The sequence below is a fragment of the Lepisma saccharinum genome, chromosome 5 (assembly GCF_977018435.1).
Source record: "Lepisma saccharinum chromosome 5, izLepSacc3.1, whole genome shotgun sequence".
NCBI classification, from domain to species: domain Eukaryota; kingdom Metazoa; phylum Arthropoda; class Insecta; order Zygentoma; family Lepismatidae; genus Lepisma; species Lepisma saccharinum.
In genome coordinates this window covers 74,044,116-74,067,858 of record NC_139233.1, presented here as the reverse complement: position 1 = coordinate 74,067,858, position 23,743 = coordinate 74,044,116, and the positions used below count along the sequence as shown (strand labels likewise).

The window sequence follows — 23,743 nt, the reverse complement described above, 5'->3', positions numbered from 1 at the left end:
AAGCTAACAAACTTAGAGGTGGATCCATCTTTACTTGTGACGATCTGGGGTCGTTACAATGTTATAATATATCCTCCGTCCCATATGCAATTTCATATAGCTAGTTCAGTTGAATTAATTTCCTCAGATGTTGTTCTGATTGTGGAGAGGCTAGAGGTTGGCTTGGTATCTCAGACGTAGAGCATTTGCATGGAGTGCCAAAGATCCAGGTTTACACTCTGGCTGGGCCAAAATTTACACACACACACATTTTATGGCCAAATAACTCTTTAAAGTCAACATATAATATTGGAACATCACACAGTTCTTACAAAAGAGGTATGAAATATGTTTCCACATGGAATACGTAGGTACTCAAATGACAAACATTATTATTTTAAAATATCATCTTGTTTACTTTCAAAAACAGAATTACATCTTGTCAAATAACTTCTTAACCCCTTGAATATATTACATTGCATTTTCTCACTTCGAGTTTCAGATTATCAATCACGCATATTCAAGTATTTATCTTATATACCTAATATAAGTATACACATCGCTTCAGAGAATATTTCCTGCACAGAGTGTTTCAAACACTTTACTTCTTTCTTTCTTGAGGAGAGAAAAAATAACTGCTTTACTGCACAAATCCACCTGAAATCTAATCCTCCAACCAATAAATGTTACAAGTGAAAAGTCTGGGCACATTTCTGGATCTTTCCACAGTAATAGACAAAAAATATGGCAGTCAAAATGAAATGTTCCTTGGTTGTCTGCCAGGTTGAGATCTCGTTGCCAGATATTTCATTAATTCAGACAGACCTGTTAGATTCTCTTTTGCCACTTGTAAAGCAGTCTGAAAATGTGAAAAGTAAAATTTATTACTATATTATGCAAAAGGATTGATAAAAGATTTTAGCCAATACCAATATTCTACAGAACCAATATAAAATTCACTCTAGTTTTTTGACTTTTAACGACCGTTACTTTTTAAAAGAGATTTACCTACGTTTCAGAGGCTGAATCTGCCTCCGTCTTTAGGGTAGCATGTAGTCTGTTAGATCATATAAATGGTCTATAAATGGTTGCCTTGGAGGATTATTCTCGGTAGCCTAGGCTCCACCGTGTCTGTCAGTCACAAGGACCTCTATATACATAAAGTTGCCAGGTAGGATTATCAGTGGCACAGGCTCCACTTCGTCAGATAACCACGTAAAGGTCACGATCAAGGCTGTGGCACCGTTAGGTTTCCACCTTGATCCACTTGTGTCTCTGCCAGTACTATTAGCACAGAACTTCAACCACCATCGTCCTTCATGATAGCACTTGCGTTTGGTACCGACAATCCTACAGTTGTGCTGTGTGTGTTCCAATTATATGTGCGTGTTCTTCCTATGCCATATTTACGTGGTTTTGGGGTCAGATCCCCACTTCAATTTCTCATCATCTTGACATTTGAGGGGGGGGGGGGGTTGCCCCCTAAAACAGTTTTTTAGCCGAAACAAAAAAACATGTATTTCTTCCTTTGAACCCCTCTATACACCTGCCACGTTTCATGGAAATCGGAGGGGTACACAGGGGTCAGATCCTCACTTCAAGTTGTCCTCATCTTGACATTTGAGGGGGGGGGAGGGTTTTGGCCCTAAAACAGTTTTTTTAGCCGAAACAAAAAAAAACACTTATTTCTTTCTTTGGGCCCCTCTATACACCTGCCAAGTTTCATGGAAATCGGAGGGGGACACTTAGATAACCTCCCTTGTAAGTGGACAGATAATATTCCTATAGGCTCGTATATTATCTGCTGGTAATAGTTTACAACAGACATAAAGGTGTCACAATTACCCTTCAGATTTTCTCCCTTTTGTTCCTGCCACCAACACACATGGTGAATTTTCCACCCTTGATTTTGTGATTGTCAGTTGAATTACCTCCTCCTCCTTCACCCACCTCAAATTCTGCATTTAGGCAATATACCAAGCATCACTGGCCTTTATGGCCCCCTCATGCTTTCAATAGGGAGAGATGTCCAGGGAGATTCCTCTCACCACCTCACATGGAATGGGATTGCAACACTACGTGACAGAAGATGCATGCCAGTGCATCACTGATCGTTGTCGCTCACAAACTTTCTGCGAGAATGAAGAATCAAATGACCCTAGACAGGAGAGCAGCTTGTCTCCTTTCTCTACTTGCTTGCTAGGAACGGTGAGAAGGCAACTGCCTTCGAAAAGTGCAAGTCTCCATCAGCACAAGAGACTACTGCAAGCAGAACACTGGTGAAGCATGGAAGTAAATAGATGGTGAAATGGATCGGAAAAATGTGATGTTCGAAGGAGATGCCTTTCAACAAATAACTATAATAAAAGTAATCATGCTATGATAGGGTGTAAATGTGCAACTGTCCAAATAGACAGAAGTTACCACTGTACAGAACAAGGGAATACAGTATACGAATACAGTCAACTCTCGATTCTACGACCCCAGGTATAATGACCCTCTCGAAGTAACGACCCTTATCCCGATTGGGTCTGAACTAAAAATAGACACCACCACACCATGCTTGAGTGATATCCAATAGCACTTGACCTCTGTCCTCCCCTCCCTCAAGCGCACCAATGTTACTCCACACTCGACGGCCACTACCCAATGTGCCAGGCAGCTTGTTTTGCCAAGCTTTCTCTTGGATACGCGAGAAGAGAAGATCGAATGTGCTTGAATGTTATTTTAAATCGACCTTGACTTCTTTCCTTGTCCTAAGAGCTGCTGAAAACTCGCGAGGGGAGGGAAGGGGAGCAGCCCGAAATGACTGCTGGACTTGCAGTCTTTGCCAATTTGTATGGCAGGTCAAGCTCTTTCATCGATAAATACACCAGCTTGAGAGATAAGATCGCAGGTATGTTCCAAAATACAGACGCGTGGCGCCTGGAAGTCTGGCCCATCTGTCCAGCTCTGACCTAGATTTCAGCAGGCCCCTGTGAGTGAGCAACTCTTGGCCTTGTAGCCGACAACTTCCAGTAACCGTTTTCATTCAAAACGCGTTCTTTGTTCCCTGTAACACTTCATAAAAAAGCGAAACTGTTAGAAATAATCAAAACCACATAGGCCAACTAAAGATCGTCAACCCACTTAATGCATTGTCATCCAGGTTTCCACAAAAGTTTACTTCGATCTTAAGTGCATCATAACTCCTGTTTCCCACTTCATAAGTTTTCCTAATTGTGTCGATGTCGTAATATCTGCCAAAAAAGTGTTCCATTGGCTGACTGACTTCTCCCTCTTTTCCTGTCAGCAAACGTGGGGGGAGGGGCGATGCTGATTGTTTCAGCCATTATTTTCTTGCTCGTGTGTGCACACGGGCTGATTACAGGCGAGGGTGGAAGTGGACACACCCCTCTTCCTTTCCTTTGATGTCTAAAATGGGGCAACCAGTTCTGGATATATTCTTGAAAACAAACAAAAACTATAGGACAAGTAAAAAAAAAAGTGACCCTCCCCCCCTTTCCTCAGCTCATTCTTCGCCACTGTGTGCACGGCAATGTTGATAATTGCAGAATTCAGGTCCTATTTTTTATTTTTTTATGATGTTGTCTGCATAGGAAATATTGTCCGTATTATTGTCTGTTGCATGGTAAAACGTAAAGCAAGGGTAATTTCTTTCTTCTTTACACTGCTGTTAAAAGTTCCGTCTTAAATACTGGGATTTTTCTCTTCCGCCACCTGTTGCCCGAACTTCCAGCTGGTCTCCCTTTTTTTACACTATAGCTGGTGCCAATGCTTTGTCTAGCGTCTGCAAAGCTCTTGCTTGCCGATAACAGCAGTGACTCATCCAACGCGAAGGAAAAAGTTATTGTTTTGAATCTTGCAAAGCTGTTTTGATTTGACGATAACAAAATTTGATCTCCAGAAAGGAAAACAAGAGTTAAAACAACTTCATGTTCTGTGCCATCTGGTAAGAAAAACTGTAAATTTAATTCACCCGCTGTTCTTCAGAACCATTCATGTGAAGAAAAAAAAAGTGCTCAATGTAGGAATGGTCGCTGAGACTGATTAAAAAGACATTATTCAAGGGGAAAAATTTTGGAGGAGTGGGTGTTTGACCATCCAGAATACTCCTAAATCCAACATTAAATCGTCGATTAACGTGAGAGTAAATAATGATCTACCATTTTGATATGTGAAAATGTTCAGTTTCATAAAGCTTGTTTTGAGTTCATTTTATGCTGATGGGCTAATCGGGACTAAATATACATTTTAAAGTGAAATTCAATTCCAAACCCGAATGATTATCGACTGCGTCAAAGAATACACATTGGGTGAAAACAGATCGCAAGTTGCGCGTTTCCTTTTTCACGCTGGATTACAATGCAAGTCAAGGAAGGAGTTTGGACTGCTCCCTTGAATGGGGGAGGGGGTGAATGAAGTTGGTTGAAACAAAGAAAATATGACTTTCTTTTTTACGATGTATTTTACACAGCTGAACCAGAACAAAATTTACAGCCCTGCCTTTTTTTTTTTTTTTTGCCTAGAAAGGTTGTGTGTTGTTTCTCCCGAGAGATCTAATCTTACCAGTTAATCTTGTAACATACAGTGCTCCAGTAGACCCGTATAAAATCCAACATTCATTCTGCCCGATTATCTTCAGAGTTTTGCTTGCAATAAGGGAGAGATTGTTTTCCTTTCCATAGGTCTCAGTGCAAACGGGTTTCTCATGAACTAGAATTGTAAGAATTTCCTGGAAGATCAACGACTCTGCACAATTGAAAGAAAGTAACATTATTTTAAATCCTTTTTTGTGAAAACGTTTTCATCAGTGATGTGCTCAGGATTTTCGAATGGAAGGGGTTATATATACACACTTTTTCTTGGTAGTCAGCCCCCATTTTGTCATATTTTCCTATCTTTGACTTTTTTTTTTTTAGGAATACCAGGCCAAAGGGGGGGTTATAATCCCCACCAACCCTCCTTGGGCACGCCACTGGTTTTCATGTTCTATTTTCCTTCACACAACACACATCCTGTGCATAACAGGCTGTATAACTACCAGGATAAATTATGTTACCATCTCCTAGGCATCTTTGTGTCCGTTTGAGCTCCGTTTAAGCTAAAAATTGGTGCAAATTCCAATAACGACCCCTTCGAAATAACAACCCTTTTCCCGGGAACTGTGAAAGGTCGTTGTATTGAGAGTTGACTGTATAATACTTTTTGTATTCATAATAGGGATGGGCCGATATGAAATGTTGGCCGATACTGATAAAGTACCAATATAAAATTTACCGATACCGATAACCGACATTCTACCAATCCGATATAAAATTAGAAATGGTCCTTGAAGAACCTGAAAGGTTCATTGGCCTTCTTAATAAATGTATGTTTCAAGGTGACTGCAGTGCAAAAGAAATTGCATATTTAGACATTTACTTTGTTAGAAAGTAGGGCATGGAGATTATCCATAAAAATTACAAGAAAATGGCAGAATTTTGCACTAAATTATCAGATATTTATCGATATATCGGATCGGTAATTTTTCCGATAAACTGATATGCCTATATCGGCTGATACCGATAGAGTACCGATTAATCAGTCCCACCCCTAATTCATAATAATAATAAAATCACATAATTTTACACTAAAAATGCTATTTATATTAGAAATATCACAGTGGTAAAATTACTGATACACTGACATGCTTATATAGGTCTAAACAGGGCATGTATAGTTTAGTAATTTGTCCATCTCTAATGTGGTATTTCTATTACTGTACATTTGATTCCTATTGCCCTTCTATCTGGGCTTTCCAGACTAGTCTTCTGCTATTCATTTCATTGTCCTCATAATTCTGGGTCAAAGCCAAAATCAGAACCCAGGACTTCTTACACAAAATACAAGAAAGTAAGCCATTCACTAGGTAGTAAACCCTTAAAAAAAAACTCACACACACAGAAATTCAAATTTGCATTCTGAGCTTACCTCTTTAGTCAGAGGAGCTTTCCGAGGCTGTGATACTGCAAAATAAGGTGCAAGGGCTAAATGGTTGTTAATTTGAAATGCTTGTGACAGAGGCACATCTAAGTATCGTGGGTGTGGCATTTCTACAAATATGGTCCGAAATATCGAGCCCGTTTTGTTCATAAAAGCCTATTGTAATAAAAAATAAAATAATATGAATACATTATGTGCACATGCATAAAGAATACACTGGTATGATTATTATTATTATTGTTATTATTTTGGAAATCGATACAGTACCAACATAAAATTGCAAATCAATGAATGTTATTAAAGGATTTGGTGTAACTGTATACCTAGATATTTACACAACAAGCTTATGTTAATTATACATTTATATCCATAAAATTAAGATGGCAAAATTTGCATTAATTACAGGCGATTTATTGAAATATTGGATTAGTAAAAATATCACCAATTTTACTGCTAATGACATAACTACCTATATTGGTTTAGTGCTAATTAATCTGTCCCATATGTATTAAAAAGCTGTAAATAATAACAAGGAAAAAGCATCAACTAAATAAATATTCAGATAATTTTAGGTTTTGCTGATGTTTTCTTGGATTTTACATTTTCCCAATCAGTTAATTTACACTTATTGTTTTTTCAGTAAAATTGCTGACAACTTATCACCCAATCTTTGCATGTATAGTCTGCAACTTTTACCATTCTGTTATCATTTTTATGTTGTTTTTTTTTGTAAAGTTAACATTTAAATACAGTTTCTTTTTCTTTTTCAAAATAAACACACCCACTTCAGCCTCCTTGCTTTTATATGTTCATAACAGCAATAGTAAAACCACAGAATTGTGTATGTAAGTCACAAGCTATTTACCAGAAAATAATTGTCATTTTTGTAAATTAATGGCCTCACTCCCACCTGCTGAGATGGGTGATCATTCAACCAGTTATGGGGTGAGGTGTGGTCAACACAATGAACCCTCAGTTGTTGTCATAGGTTTCCAAGACTGGGTTACGCTACTTATTCGTAGCTCCCCAATAATTTTTTTATTTTGTACTGATTTCCTGTCATTTTTGTTAATTACAATGCACATGAAAATGGTGATTCCATCAAATTGATAAAAGGACACTCCCAAAACAAAACCCATGGCCAGGCCTTACTACTGAAGCATTGACTACTCAACATGCTTGGCATATAAATTGTTACTAGAGCCTGGAATTTCAGGCATTTATGTTCGTTAAATAAAGGTACAGCTATCCCCTGTACTTTGCACTGTATCATGAAGACAAGTAGGGGATTTGGAGGTGGTCCACACATTCTCAATCTCAGCCATGCTGGGTATGATGTGATCAGCACCTGGGCACCTTTACCCCAGGTACAGAGCTGCTACATGCAAGGATACTGGCAAAATTCCCACCTGAGACCACCCACCACAGAGAATTGAACCCTGGACTCTTGCATGGCAATCAGATGCCCTACTTATAAGACCACCATGGTTCTCTGGCTAAATAGACAGGCAAAGGGACATTCCAAATATGTAAAAATAAGACACTGAAATATGAAGAATATGGATATAAACCAAACATATTCCTCACTTGCATCTTCTGTCACAAGACAGAACATGAACAATGAACATTTACTACTGATAACAATGGCCTGGGCAGTTATGTAATTACATGCACTTTCTGTTAACATTTCAGATCAAATCAGTGAAATTTTGGAATTTCAAGTCAAATAGTCCATTTCAAAGCACGAATATAAAATCATTTATTCAATACAAGATCCTATTACACAATTACAGGAAAAGCTTCATATTTAAAAATTTGAAACATATTTTTGTTCTGCACTGTTACGTGAATTGTGTGTTGGAAAAGAAATACATATACAGGGTGTCTCAAAAGTAATAGCGCAAACTGACACAGGTGAAAGTACATGATAATAGAAGCAAACAAGCCGTTTTTGAGATAATCGCGAATGTGTGATTACAAGCTGCCACTGACATCATTCTTTGTAAACGTCATCCTAGTTGGTAAAATGCTAATAATGAGTGCAAATGTGTGGTTACAAGCTGTCATTGATTGCATTTTGTAAACACCGAGTGCTTTACTCCTACTTAACATATTGTAGCTTGGTGCGTATTACTCACTATTAAATAAAATAAACAACGTTAAAATGGTATTAAGTTAGTTTACACTACTTATGTGAGTGAGTATGAAACCTATTTCGGAACAATGTTTCAGGGTCGAACTGCCCCCTTCATCAGGTTCGTAAATATTTTCCTAAGCACTGAACATAGTCCCGCATCAAAAAGTGTTAAAAGAAGATTAGATTGAAAACACTTAAAATTATCCCTGATACATTCCTAATTAAAAAACTCCTCATATTAAAATCCCGTGAAGACAGACCACTAATTTCGATTAAAACCACTTAAAAAATGGGAACACATGAAATCGATAAAAACCCAAGTCAGTTGCACGGCCAGCATTGATGAACAGCACCAATCTGATATGAGATGAAAGCTGCTTCCCCTCCTATTCATTCCCGCCTTCCCCTCCTATTAAGTCACCATTCTAATACAAATTCTCGTTCCTCGCCGGCCGCTCGGATGACCTCCGGAGTAGCATGAAAGCCGATCTTAGGTTCTTTTTTCATTGCCTTATCCCATTTCTTTGAAAAGTCTTACCCACCCTTCTTCTAAATTGGCATCATCCCTGTTAAGTTTAGTACTCCTCCCTATGCAAATATTTGCGGCTTCATAAACATTTCTACCTCATTTATTTTCCTCTTTCCTGACGAACTCTCTCTTTACGATTTCATGCCCACTTTTAATAATATGTTCCGATAACCCAGTTTTGGGGACTCCCTCTCTGATGTCGTCATCATGCTTCCCCCATCTTACGTGCATGCTTCTTCCCATCTGTCCGATATATTCCCTGCCACATTCGCATTCTATCCTGTATACACCATCTGGATTCTCCTGCCCCTTCCTCCCTTTTTATATTCTGTGAAGTGTTTTTCTATATTCCAGGGGGACTTCATCCCACACCTAACCCTGTATTCCTTTACCGTCTTTTCTATCAGGAATGTATCAGGGATAGTTTTAAGTGTTTTCAACCCTACCCTCAACCTAATCGTCTTTTAACACTTTTTAACGCAGCAGTATGTTCAGTGCTTAGGAAAATATTTATGAACCTGATGAAGGGGGCAGTTGGACCCTGAAACCTTGTTCCAAAATAGGCTTCATACTCACTCACGTAAGAAGTGTAAACTAACTTAATACCATTTAACATTGTTTATTTTGCTTTACTCCTTGCACGTTTCGAGGTTTGCTCTTTGTTTACAAAACAGAACATTTCTGAGAGGTGACGTTGTAATTAAACAGGATGGATACAATCCGTACGGAGAATTGTACATGCTTGTGAACAATTCCAAAATGAACCGGGGGTGTTCGGAAGGATTTTATCAACTAGCACAACGTTTACAAACAATGAAATCAGTGGCAGCTTGTTACCACACATTCACAATTATCTCAAAAACGGCTCGTTTGCAGACCCATGTTTACTAAGACTCTTTTGCTTCTATTATCGTGTACTTTCACCTGTGTCAGTTTGTGGTATTACTTTTGTGACACCCTGTATGTAAAAATATTAATAAATATTGTATTTGTTATGCTTCTGTTGGTTTGTTTGACTTGAGCAATTTGTTTCAAGATAGGATGGAGATGCTGGTAACTTTGTGAGTGGTTTGAGTGCATTTGTTTAGTGCATTTGTTTTTATTTTTAATACTTGATTTTACTGCTTTTAGTACATAATTATCCAGGCCCTGCTGATAACTACATGTACTGATTTTGTTATTTCCCTTGCGTTACTTCAAAAAGATAATAAAATTAGGAAAGAAACCCACAGTTTTTATATATTTAAAAAAATACACACACAGGATAATGCACAATTAAGATGACAATCTAATGAAAAAATGTCACCCCACCTCCCCTACACACACACAGACACACTCACTCACTTTCTCTCATTGCTAATACACAATAAATTTTACTAAGAGAAATCATGCTTACTCTTCCTTCCAACAGGGTAATCGCGAAGTCAGTTAAAATGGCTTGAAGCAATTCTTTCTTCCTAAAAAGACTTTGGTTCAAGCTGTTCTCACTCTGCTTCATAGCATATAATGAGCATCGTACTGCATACCTGAAAATATAGTGAGAATATACAATATGCATGTGTTATCACAGAAGAGCTGCTGAAGGAATGTTTAGAAAAATTAGTTCAATATGCAGATAATATTCAAAGCTGCACACTTGCATCTGTGCATCAACTTTACTGTATGTTTTCTTCTACTTTGACCCGAGGATCCAGTAATACAATATTTTTTCAGGGTTCAACAACTAATCCCAAAGGATGTATGGCAAGACAGAGTCAAGCAATCAAAAGGCTTGGCCACCGAAGTGGCAATTAAGCAAATTACAAACTTTATCCATGAGACTTACTTTTAATGTGTCTATTAATTTCAATTTTTCTTGTATGGTCGCATTGCTTGCATTGTACAATTATTTCTCTTGTAGTCTACGGTTATTACAAGCATAAAAACTCAGTTTGATCAAACTAAAAATAAATGTCTGATGAAGGGAGAGTGTGTTCTGAAACGTCACAACAAAAAACTATGTTTTTATTCTTGTAATAACTGTAGACTACAAAAGAAATAATTCTATTAATTTCAGTGGCCCCTGCTACCATCCACTTAGGAACTTGTTCCTTTACTGCATTGAAGAAAAGAAATAATTTTGGACCACTGAAATTAATAGAAGTATTAAAAGTAAGTCTCACTCAAGGTGGCTACAAACGAGCAGAAATGAAATTCCCTGACTTTTCCAGGTTTTCCAGGACAAAATTTACATTTTTCCCTGACAATTACAAACTACATTAAATCAATATTTTTGCAAGTGGAAATAATAAACTCATACAGATCCAGGTATGAAATTGACTTAATTTCTCTATTCTCTATGATTTGAATTCAAACTGCAAAATAGTGAATCTGGAAAATTATTGCAATTCACAAGCTAGGAAAGGATGACGAAATTTTATCATACGCAAAATTTAAAATAAGTTTAAAATAAAATACTTTATTATTTTTAAAGTTATGACTAAATGAGATAAGAGTGAAGAGAAATTAAGAAATACAGTTTGTAATTTATGAGTCACCTTATCCATTCTTGGTATTATATGTTGATATTTCCACTGAGGTTTGGAAAAATCTGCTTGCAAGAACCATGAGTGCGGACTCATTTTTTAATGCATAAAGCTACTCTCTTCTCTGTAAAGCAAACAACTTAACTCTTGCATATAAGTGAAACAATTGAATTGTACAAAAGAAAGTGGCATATTTCCTTACATTATCAATGGCATGTCTGATTCAGTACAGTATATTCAAGTGAAGTACTTTGAAACTGGCAACATGCAACCATTATTGCTGACGAAAAGGATATGAAGGTGTTTGGAATTTAACGCAAGGAATTTATAGAATTGCATTGTATAGGTACCTGATTTAGCTAACCAAACTGTAATCTGCTGTAATCTGGTACAGTCACAATGCAGCCGTTTTACGACAGTTCTAGGTTAAAAATTGCAGCTCTCATACAGTCTCCCTCCGACTCCGATGTAGCCTACATGTAGTAATCAGATGTTTGCATGCTCAGAATTTGGCACAGAGCCACCAGCAATCATGTGAGGTGTGCAGACCGGATGTCGTGAGTAATAGTATGGTCAGACGATGGTGCAGACAATTCACGGAAGGCCAATCGAATGTGCACAACCCAATACAGTTGAGTACACACGGGCCCTTTGCATCACTTCAGGTGAGAGATCTTGGACCACTCCCTGTACAGCCCTGGCCTTGCATGTACAGACTTTCATCTCTTTGTTCAACTGAAGAGGTTTCTGGCAGGGCAAGGATTTGACAGCTACACTGCGGTAGAGATAGTTCCAGTCTTTGTTTTGATAGAGGTTGAAAATATCGTGGGAAACACATGATTTAATGTGGCTGTCAGAATTATTCCATGTATGACAAGCATTAAACTTTAATCTTGAATAAAATGTTGGAAAACTTGGGACGTTCTATGTACACAGTATGGCACATATTGTTTCTTTAAGCCTAGAAAAGGCAAGAATGTTGGATTTCATGGAATGTTTCTTTGTTTTAGGACATTTTTTTTAAAAAAAATCGCTGAAAACGCTAACAATTCGCATTTTTATGCGAAATGTGCGTTATTTCGATATTTCGAATGTGCAAAAAATGTGTCCCGACATCACTGCACATTCATAAACACAACTTCGGAGCAATTAACATTTTTCACGGTTTTCGCGTTTACGAAAAATCAAGGTCCCTACTAATTGGAAATTACTTTTTGAGCACCCCTCGTATAAATCAGTTGATGAAAAGTGAAAATTTAGCAGAGCTGGCAGAGAAAAGCCAATTCTTGAAGAAAGTGATATGCTTTTATGATTGAATGATTCAAGTAAATATATTAAAATATTTACGTATTTCATTTCATAATATTGGACATGAACTTCACTCAGTGAGAGATTAATGACCATCTCTGACGAGTTTAAACAGACAGGACAGAGAGTGGCCTTAATTTCATTCCAATACTAGTGTTGCAGTAAATTTGAAGTTGGGAGAATGCACTTGTCAAATTTATATAATTTTCACCAATGCAGATTTGTTTCACTTTTTCGTGATATCCCGTTTTGTTGGATTATTCTTTATATCTAAGAATAGTGCAATGTCATTGTAAACGTATGTTAACTTGTGTGAAACCAGTAACACGTCAGGATGAAGAAAACCTTCGTAAGCACTGCTACATTAAATAAGGTGAAGTGAGACAGAAGAGTAATAAAATTCGAGCACCATATTTGAAGTCTGAAGCTCTTATTTATGCATGCGATATTTTTTGGATGTTGCAGTCTGAATACATCCAACAAAAATCAGTCCCATTAGAGTGTAATGCATGCAATTTCTGTCGCATGTTGTAGTGAGATACTTTGTCCAGTGGCGATATTCGACAAAAATTGTATGTATCAATGGAGCCTATTTGTTTACATGTTCCTTCAGTTTGTCCAACAAAATGCCTTACTACGACGTCCGACAACTATCGGATGGCGCCACCCGCTCCCATCTCCGCCATCTGTTGACAGTTCTGTCCCCTTACTACTCCCATACGGACAAGAAAAAAAAATATAATTCAATGCATTTTCCACGTAATATTTAGAGGCTTAACACATTTTTCTGCCCCTCCGGAAATTAATTAATTAATTAAATAAATAATTAATTAATTAAATAAATAAATAAATAATTAAATAAATAAATAAATCTCTCTCTCTCTCTCTCTCTCTCCTGCCATCAGTCGTTTCGCGCTGTGGTTGTGTTGTGCATAAAAGGGGCCTAAAAGTTGAGGCCAAAACTTAGCAACAAGATTTCCTGTTCCAGTGCAGAGTTCCATAATGATATCTTTAAAAAAAAACTAATAAAAAGTCAATCAAGACAAAATTCCCTGACATTTCCCTGAATTTTTTTGACACCTCAAATTGCCTGACTTTTCCAGGTTTTCCAGGTCTGTCGCCACCCTGCTCACTAATGAAGTTAGTAATTTGTTCATTTGTATTTATTAGTATTCTATAAAAAGGAATGAACAGATATTAAGATTATGAATTGTTTGGACTTTAACCACTGCACTTGATTTTTTATGAATAGCAATGTTTCAGTAGCTTGTTCTCCATCTTCAGAATAGTGTAGTGTACTGTATTATGTGTTCAATTTGCCTTATACACTTTACACTACTCTGAAGATAGAGACAGGAGTCGCTGAAGCACTAGTATGTACAGGATGTCCATAAAGTCATGTAAATGAGAATTTGAATGTATGTAACTCCCAGACCATTAAAAAAGGCTAAGCATGCAAAAATGAGAATCAGGCTACAGTAGGGTCATTCCATGTCAAATCAACAAGGTCCTCAACCTTACATTTTTTGATTCATTTGAAATTTGGCAAACTGAAAGGGCCACTTGAAGTAGGAAAACATGCAACTTTGCAGATCCATATCTTTTGTATTTCCGAAATTACAGTGTTACAAACTGTGCAATTTTGACCATTTTTCCAACATCTTGTTAACTTTAAATTACAATATTTTGGCAACAAGGGCACCTACACAAGTGATTCGGATGGCGTTGGAAAGGTTTTGAAGGGCTCTTTCACATGAGTTATATATAGCATGTCTATGCCAGGATAAAAGAACAACTGAAGGTGGTTTAAAGAAAACTTTGGTAGCCATTTTCTCAAAAATGGGTCTTTTAATTTTTTAAAAAATTACATGTCATACATACACTATTACTCAATAAGTATACAAAATTTAAAAATGGGATGCCAATGGGATCCGGAGTTTTGTTAGATTTAGGTTAGGTTAGGGTAGAGTATGCTAGGTTAGGTAATGGATGATAACAGATTTTGATAGACAAATTCCTAATATTCAAAAGTAAAAGTCTAACAGAAACCAAACACAATATTGTTTGAATTAACGTACATGAATATGATGTTTAAATTCCCGTTTAATATAAATACAGGGTGACTCAAAAATTCTGAATTTTAATATCAAGGGGTAGTTTAATTAGAATATTAACTTTGGGAGTTACTAGGTAACTCCATTATTAGTGCACATAGCGAAAAATAAAAAGAGGGGAAAGTTGGTGGAAGTAGGTGTTTCAATCTAAAGTGCTTCAATTTTCAATGTAGCATACACTGTTCAGGATGTACACTGGTACGACCCTAATTGGTAACCAAAAATGCCACATGCTTGGCCTGGAAGTATGCAGATACAAATTGTGTCAAAAGATGTTGCATTCTTGCTGGTATATATGTGGCCTTCTTTGAGATAATTTGATTTCTCCAGCATGCAATTTATTTTTTAAGTTAAATATTGATTCTTTTGTAACTTTTGAAAATGATCATCCTTCATGAGTAAAGTAGTTGTTCTGTGTTGGATATAACATAAAATAAACATAAATTGGTTGTACACACGTGTTCGTAATTAACCATAGCACAGATTACATCACCTACAGTGTCGCCATTTTCTATTTGTGAACTAACCGTAAAATTCTTTTTCAGGAGGGATTTTCGTGTGCACACTAGGTATAATTCTTACTTCTGAGAAATAGCATGCTTGTCTTTCATATTGCATAACCTTCAAGGAGGGAATGGGCAAGTAAAGGGAAAATAAAGTTATTTACTGTATCAGGTGTTAAAATTTCCTCGTTGTTAGTGAGCATGTTGCATTGCATGCTATGTAAACATAATACAGTGTGTCCGAAAAGTCACGCACTCAGGTGTTTACGACCGTATAACAGAATAGCGAAACGGAATGAGAAGAAACGCTTTCTGCCAAGAGAATGCCCTGTATATTGGGAAAATTTAGAGAGACAAACATATGTAAGAACATGCATGTTTTAATAACAAATAAGCAAAGTGTTGCCAAAGGCAGAAATTTTTCTTTTGCAAATCGTGCGTATTGATGCACAGAACTCACTGAGGTAAATTATTGCAACATTTCACAATACCAACGAACAATTTGGATGGCCATCTATTGAATTTGACACAAAAAAAAAACTTTGACGAAGTTTCAAAAACATTGCACAAGGGAATAAATGGGCTGTTCCAAAAATCGATGTTTTCACAATATTACGATGGACACTGGCAACACTGTTGCTGTCACGTGTCACTAACAGACGTGTTTCACCGCAGGCTATCACACTAAGGCACTTTTAACGACAAAGGAGAAAGTTTATTTATTTATTTATTTATTTGAGAAATCCTGAATAGAGAGGGTTATTCTTGAATATATGCAATAAATTACATACACCTTGCAACCCTGAAATGTGGGTACAGAAGAACGTGTATCAATTGTTGTGTTTTCTGTGCCTTAGGTGGTTGCTGTTTGCCGCGAACGGCATTCCAGATTGTATCTACTTATGCTGACGTCATGTGTGTGTTTTCAAAATGCCATATTCTACACAGGAAAGAGTGTTTATTGTTGATGAATATATCCGAACATCGTCATATTCTGGCGTAAGAGAAGCATTTACTGCCAAGTTTCCGACTACTCCCTCTCCAGATAAGTCGTCAATTTTTTGTCTTGTGCAAAGGTTTCGCCAAACTGGGTCAGTACATGACAGGCAACGTTCAGGGCACCCTTCTGTGTTAGGAGCTGATGTTCTGCAGCGTGTTGAACAAAGAATGGTGACGTCGCCACAAAAGTCTGTTCGAAAGCTCACCTCAGAATTGGACTTACGCAAGTCAACTGCTTCCAAGGCTATACAGAAATTGAATTTTACCCGTATGGAGTTCATGTTGTTCATGAATTGAAAGCGGTGGATGTCCCGGCACGGTATCGTTACTGTCATTGGTTTCAATCATTCGTTCAACAAAAGGGTGTCAATGTAATGAATAAAGTTTTTTTTTTTTTTTTTAGTGACGAAGCCTGGTTTCAATTGGATGGGTATGTCAACAGCCAAAATTCCAGGCATTGGGCGACAGAAAACCCACATCAGTTGCATGAACTACCCTTGCACTCTCCGAAAATCGGTGTAAGGTGTTGAATATCGCTACGTCATATTGTGAGACCGTTATTCTTTGAGACAACAGTGGATACCGCAGTGGATAGACTCTTCTATCAGATAAATTTTTTAGAGAGCATGATTAGTTGAAGATTAGGCACACACAGGAGATTTACTACGTAAAAATTCTACATGATACTTTGTGTCTTTTCTACTGAAAAATTAGAAAAAGGGTGGCAAGAATTTCTGTTGATTTTGAATTTATTTTGTTACAAATGTTCCCTGTGATTTAATTAACCGTATACTGGGGTGCATCTGAAGTCTTTTGGTACAGGATGACCAAAAAATAATTTGTCCAATTTAAAGTCAACATATTGACACATTAATTTTTTTTTAGTTTTTCTTGTATGTACGCATTGCTTGCATTATAGAATTATTTTCCTGTAGTTTACGGTTATTACAAGCATAAGAAAACAGTTTTTCTTTGTGACGTTTCAGGAGAACACACGCTCCTTTCATCAGACATTTATTTTCATTTTGACTAAAGATACAGTTATAACAATGGTTAGTAATTTTTAAACAAAAAGAATCTGTTATATAATGGATGTTGTCAATGTTACATTGTTGTAATATAGCAACTTAACTGTGAAAAAAACAGTCTGTCTCATTTTTATTTAAATTATGAATCCAAAATACCATCAGGCAACTCAAATTCATCACTGCTTTCACAAAGTCTCTTGATGCCCTCTGTCACACTAAATTTCAAAGATGGTGGCTCACTCCATTTGTGAAAAAGAAAACTCCATACTGGATCCACGTTTTTTTCACAGTTAAGTTGCTATATTACAACAATGTAACATTGACAACATCCATTATATAACAGATTCTTTTTGTTTAAAAATTACTAACCATTGTTATAACTGTATCTTTAGTCAAAATGAAAATAAATGTCTGATGAAAGGAGCGTGTGTTCTCCTGAAACGTCACAAAGAAAAACTGTTTTCTTATGCTTGTAATAACCGTAAACTACAGGAAAATAATTTTTTTTTAGTATTAATATTTTTAAGGGGTTTGTTTTTCTTCTAGTTAGCAAGATTAGAGTTCCACGAGCCTCCAAAATTAGTATCTTGCATTATCGAATGGTGGTGATATGAAAATCGGTTGGACTTTAAAAAAGTTTTAGCTCAGGAAGTTTTGGTGGTATGAGGGATATGGATGGGGTTTTCATATTACCTGAAGGGGTGGGCTCCCACACCAGGGGAGGACCATCTTAGTATGATAAATTTCAAATTGACTGTGGCTGACAAATCAGTAAGCAAAAGACTGGAAACACACAATACACTACCCTCAAGATGAGAGAAAGATTGAGTTACGTTTTTTAATGTCACTTTCCTTCCACTTTTGGCTAATCGCAGCGATGAGACAGAAAGTCTTTTGCCGGCTTGGTGGCCAAGTACATTATGTGGTTGACTTTTGATCTCAGGGCCAAAGTTCCTGGGTTCGAGTCCTAGTCTGCCAATGGTGTTTTTTATTACTGTGCCTTCATCACATTTGTCTAATCACTCTTTCTCATTGTCATTATTAATCAAAAGTGGTTGAAAAATGATGCTAAATAAAAATACAAGCAAAAGGCTGAAATGTTGGTACATGTAAAACCAAGTACAGTGGTTAAAATTCAAAGCAAAGTTTGTTATTGTGTATTAACAAACTGGAATATGCAATCACATGCAGATATATCTGAATTCTTGAAATTCTGGTGAGGCCACCTTGCTTGAGAATTAGCACAGAATATCAAGAGCCAAGGTTCAATCCTTGGTTGAATAACCATTGCCCACAAGTAATTGCAAATCCTTTCTGTGTCACATGCCATTTCCAACAGTTTTATCATTAAAAAAAAAAATAAAGTACTACCTACACATTCTCTTACCAATGCAATAGTGAGCAAGTACGTGATAGTATCATGCCATCCATGCTGAACAATCCATGATAAAATACAACTGAAGGAATTTCAAGTGTACACACTAAATGTCCAAAATCTCGGCATCTTAATATCTGAAAAAGTAAGAAATTACTTACTGAGTACACAATTACACACACACACACTTTCATTTGGTTGCAATGACAACCAGGTTTTCGTTATCTTCCAATGGATTGTAATACTGAGTTGTTTCACTTGAGTTTATGTATTATATAGTGAAGTATAAATCACGTTCAGTGTAATTATACAAGTTTCTATTAGTATCTAATAAAAGGGAATAGATACTACATACATCGGAACTTCCACAGCATTGTGTATAATCTTAATATATTAAGAATGATATGTAATCGGTACTCTTAGGCATATCAGTAAAATTGCTGATAATTTTTACTGATCTACATTTAACTTAGTGTGAAATTATGCTACTGTGCTTTTATTTTTATGAATATAAAGATATATTAGGGTGGATCAAATGAAAATGGAACAGGGGCCACAGAATGAAATGAACAAGGTTTATTTCAAACGTAATCTCCAAAGTTACACAAGCACTTGTAGCACTTGTCTCACTGTTTCACCAAGTAGTGAATACCCTGCTCGTAAAACTCCTTTGGCTGAGATTGGAACCAGTTGCGAACATTGTCTAAGTGGAAGCATCGATCCTTCAATGCCTTTTTCAACGGACCAAAGATATGGAAGTCGCATGGTGATAGATCAGGGCTATATGGTGGGTGTTCCAACACTGTCCACCCAAACGTCTCCAACATGTTCTTTCTAACAGCTGACGTATGTGGAAGGGCGTTGTTATGCAGCAAAACCACTTCAGAGGACAATAGACCGGGCCGTTGTAATTACGTTGTGTAAAGTTAATTTCTAAATACATAGTTTATTTTGTCACACAAAATGTATTACAATCATATGTGATGTTTGAGGAATAAAAGACACAGTTGATAATAATTTGACGAAAGCAAGTTACAAACTTTTCCCACGAAACTTACTTTTAGAGGCCACCAAAATTAAGAGAACTTCTACAATTAAGTTTCACGGAAAAAGTTTGTAACTCACTTACGTCTAATTAAAAAAATAATGCTGGTAACTAGGGATGGGCCGATATGAAATTTTGGCCAATACCGATAAAGTACCAATATAAAATTTACCGATACCGATATTCTACCGATCCCATATAAAATTTGAAATGGTCCTTGAAGAACCTGAAATGTTCATTGAACTCCATAATAAATGTGTGTTTTGAGGTGACTGCAGTGCAAGGGAAGCTAAATATTTAGACACTTACTTTTTAGAAACAAGAACATGGAGATTGTCCATAAAAATTACAACAAAATGGCAGAATTTGGACTAAATTATAAGATATTTATCGATGTATCGGATCGGTAAAATAATCGGTAATTTTACCGATAAACCAATATGCCTATACCGGCCGATACCGATAGAGTACCGATTAATCGGTCCCATCCCTACTGGTAACATAAATGAAAATGAAAATTTTATACAAATATTTACTTTCAGCAGTACATATTTCCATTATCAGGGTGGAATTAACTGTGATAACATACTTTAAAACACAGATAGGGCAGATTAATCGGTAGTCTATCGGTATCGGCTGATATACGCATATCAGTGTATTAGTAAAATTACTCATAAATTTACTGATCTGATATATCTACAATTTTGTACAATATTGTGCAATTTTGTTCTGGACATATAATCTCCACACTGTACTTCCTTTCAAATCAATATCTACCATGCAGCTTTTCTTGCATTGGAATTAACTATTTAGAATGTTATATCAGATCAGTAGAATATTGGCTATCGGTATTGGTAAATTTTACATCAGTACTTTATCTGTATCAGTCAAAATTTCACGTTGGTCCATCCCTACTATAGAAGAAGAAAAATTAATGCACATGTTTAACCAGGGTGGCTACTCTACGACCTTGATAAAATTCAAGTATAACCCCAGCTTTCAAGGCAAACTTTCCAAAAATTCAAGGGTACAAGGTGTTTTCTCTATTTGTCTCGCCAGCCACACATACGCATATACACACAAATATATTAACAATATAAAGGGTTTGTGTGATTCCAATTTATATATGTATATTTAATTTGTGCAGAGTTTACATTTGCCGTTTCACATACTCAGACATGAAATACATCTACAAACACGAGTGTCAAATGTTACGGGATATACTAATCTATGAAAAATTGCTACTTATATAAGAATTTTATACTCTAATGTACCTAATCAACTTCAAGATATTTTGCAATAATCTTCCGTCTGACCTAGATTGTTCTGCAAAGGACACTAACAAAACAAACGGATTGAGAGAATTCTGTTTTATTTTCCAGCCAGCTCTCTTTTCTTTTCCTTCCTCGATAAAAATGCTCAACTGTGAAAAACTTGCCTCAGGGCATTAATAAATATGTATAAATTGAATGGGATTGGGATTAATAAAAGTTGCCATTTTTCACGTCTACGGAGAAAAATTCAAGTACAATTCATGCATAATTCCCGGAGCCAATAATTCATGCATAATTCCTGGAATTCAAGGAATTCCCGGCGAGTAGGCACCCTGTTAACAGAGTTGTAAAATTTGTACATAAAACTACACGACTAGTATAGTACAATTCCACACGAGTAGTGTAGTAGTATCAGCCAATACCAGTAGTATCAGTATTGGAAAGTATAGGTTGGAATTTAATCACTGATACTGGCCAATACTTTTCAGGAGTCCAGAAATCTCTCAGGGTCCACAAAAATGTAGTGCGACAGTTTTGCAGCATAAATATGCAGGAAATTAGCCAAATGCAAAATAAACCCTATTTCATTATTTTTGCAACAACATTGTGGGGGAGAAAGGAATTTTGTGATGAAATTATTATTTAATGAGTATTTTAAAGCAAACTTCTGGTCAATTACGAGCCACGGTGGTCTAGTCGGTAGGGTGCCTGACTCCCATGAAGGGGACCTAGGTTCGATTCCCAGGGTGGGTGATCTAACATCGGAACTTTTCCGGCCTTGTGCCTGTATAAAGCAGCTCTGGGGTTCACCCATCCGCAAATAAATGCAAAAATGCCGGAGATCAAAGAATGTGTAGGGTCCTACCCTGCACCTCATGACATGGTGTAAAGTGCATGGGGAACTTTTACCTTTTTTACCTCGTCATTGTTACAATTTTCAAATATTGGAATCGGCAATGGTATTGGTTCAAAGTGGTATCAGCTCAGCCATATTTGTTATAGTTGTGACAACTGCAGGATTGTATTGGCAAAATTATGTTGAAAGTTTGATACATGGAACATGCAAACCTTTATGAAATCAGGACAAAATTATGAGAATTCTCACAAGAAAAAAAAAACATTGATATTAGGAGAAAAAATGGCTGTTTTGAAAGTTTATTATAAAAGTGAGTGTGTGTAGAAATTTCTAGATATATGTCTGATGAAGGGAGCGTGTGTTCTCCTGAAATGTCACAACGAAAAACTGTGTTTTTATTGATTGATTGAGTTGGAGTTTAAAGTCCATTTTATGCACAGTAAAGCTAATCGGAACTGGACCTACAGTTTAAAGTGGGATCCAAACCACTATGTGCCTCCACCGGGTATCGAACACTGTGTTTTTATGCTTGTAATAACCGTAGACTAAGAGAGAAATAATTCTACAATGCAAGCAATGCATACATACAAGAAAAAAATAACTTCTAGATACAACTGAGTATTGAAGTTCACATTAAAATTTATCAAACATAACTACAAGATGCATGCGGAAAGTAAAGATACATCATATGTAGGTTGAAGGAAAATTTTATTATGTGCATGAGGCTTTGATTTTGATCCTTACATTTTCTCCTTGTGTTCATTCAGCAGCACTACACAGAGCTTGTTTCAGAAACGTTTTTGAAATGACAATGCCAATCCAGAATCCCTCCCACTGCAAGGTGCAGTCCATGACAATGCAAGAGGCGAATATCCAGCGGAAATTCACGAATTGTTGCAGTTTATGACAATATTATGAATGAACAAAATGTGAAGTGAATACTCGGGAGGCAGGAATGATGTTCACGATGAAGAAAGCAGTGGTCAGCAATTTTTGATCTCTGATGACCTTCTTCACAAAACTGAGGTTTCACGATAAGAGAATCGCATAACCTTTTTCCACAATTGTCTAAGAGCATACTTTATGAGGCTGCGATTATGAAATTAGGGTGCAGAAACTTGTGTGTATGCTGGATGCCCATAATGTTAATGGAAAAAACACAATAGTGAAACAGATGGGTTTCATGCTCAAGTTTCTCATGTGCTAAGCAGAGGAAGATCAGTTTCTGAACTCCATTGTGACTGGAGATGAATGTTGATTTTACCATCACAAGCCTGCATCCAAGCAACAGTCACTCACATGATGCCATACGCATTCCCCGAACACCAAGAAATTCAGCCAAAAAAATCACAGCTTCAGTTTTCTGAGGCAGACGCGGCATTCTGCTGTTTAACTACATGACTCCTGGCGCAACAGTTAATGCTGACACATATTGTCTTGTCAGACATTGGAACAGATTTGATTGACCAGGAGAGGAATGACATGTGGTGTCTCCCTGCTTCACAACAATGCTCGAGTCCACAGTTTAGTCCAGACCTCACACCCAACAACTTTCTTCACCTAAAGAAATATCTGAGTGGTAAACGATTCAACAACGATGACCAGGTGAAAGAAGAAGTTGGCTCCCACAATGTGTAAGGATAATGGTGGCAACTATGTTAAAAAGTAAAGTATGTACTGGTATTTTTTTGTAAAATAAAAATGATATGAATGCACACTGACCCTTGTAAATTTTAATTTTCAAGCATGCCTCGTATCAATGCACTTTCAACAGGATAAGTGTATGGAAATGTATAGTGGAACCACAAGGAAAGAAACCTGCGCAGACCCCATCGCGCTGGCGGGTGGGGGAAAAAGACAGGAGGAAGAAGCCTTCAGAGTCGCCAACGTCGGTGTTGCCAGACCTATTGATTTCTCGGTAGGATTCCATAATAAACTATTGCTATGGCACCTCCGACGGCCAGCTCAAAAACACGTTTCCTGCTCATCTTTACTTGAACATGGAGGGGAGATGTGGAGTGGAACTCCACTCAGCCCTGAAAAGTGCTGTTTGAACTGTGAAATTATGTCAAACACTACTCAATTG

General features: G+C 36.9%; 1 protein-coding gene across 2 annotated transcripts in view; it reads right to left on the bottom strand.

Annotated features, from left to right (window-relative positions):
- Window positions 1-262: 262 nt before the first annotated feature.
- LOC145988396 (centromere protein I-like) overlaps window positions 263-23,743 on the bottom strand; it is an 86,788-nt gene continuing 63,307 nt past the window's right edge. Inside the window, exons 12-15 of one of the 2 annotated variants that reach the window (XM_083123279.1) lie at window positions 18,495-18,619; window positions 10,027-10,156; window positions 5,953-6,120; window positions 263-838 (exon numbers count right to left, since the gene is read on the bottom strand). In XM_083123279.1, coding sequence (XP_082979405.1) covers window positions 731-838; window positions 5,953-6,120; window positions 10,027-10,156; window positions 18,495-18,619 — 531 coding nt within the window. In that variant the 3' untranslated portion in view covers window positions 263-730. The remainder of the gene's footprint in view (window positions 839-5,952; window positions 6,121-10,026; window positions 10,157-18,494; window positions 18,620-23,743) is intronic. The other variant, XM_083123278.1, reaches the window with a different exon arrangement.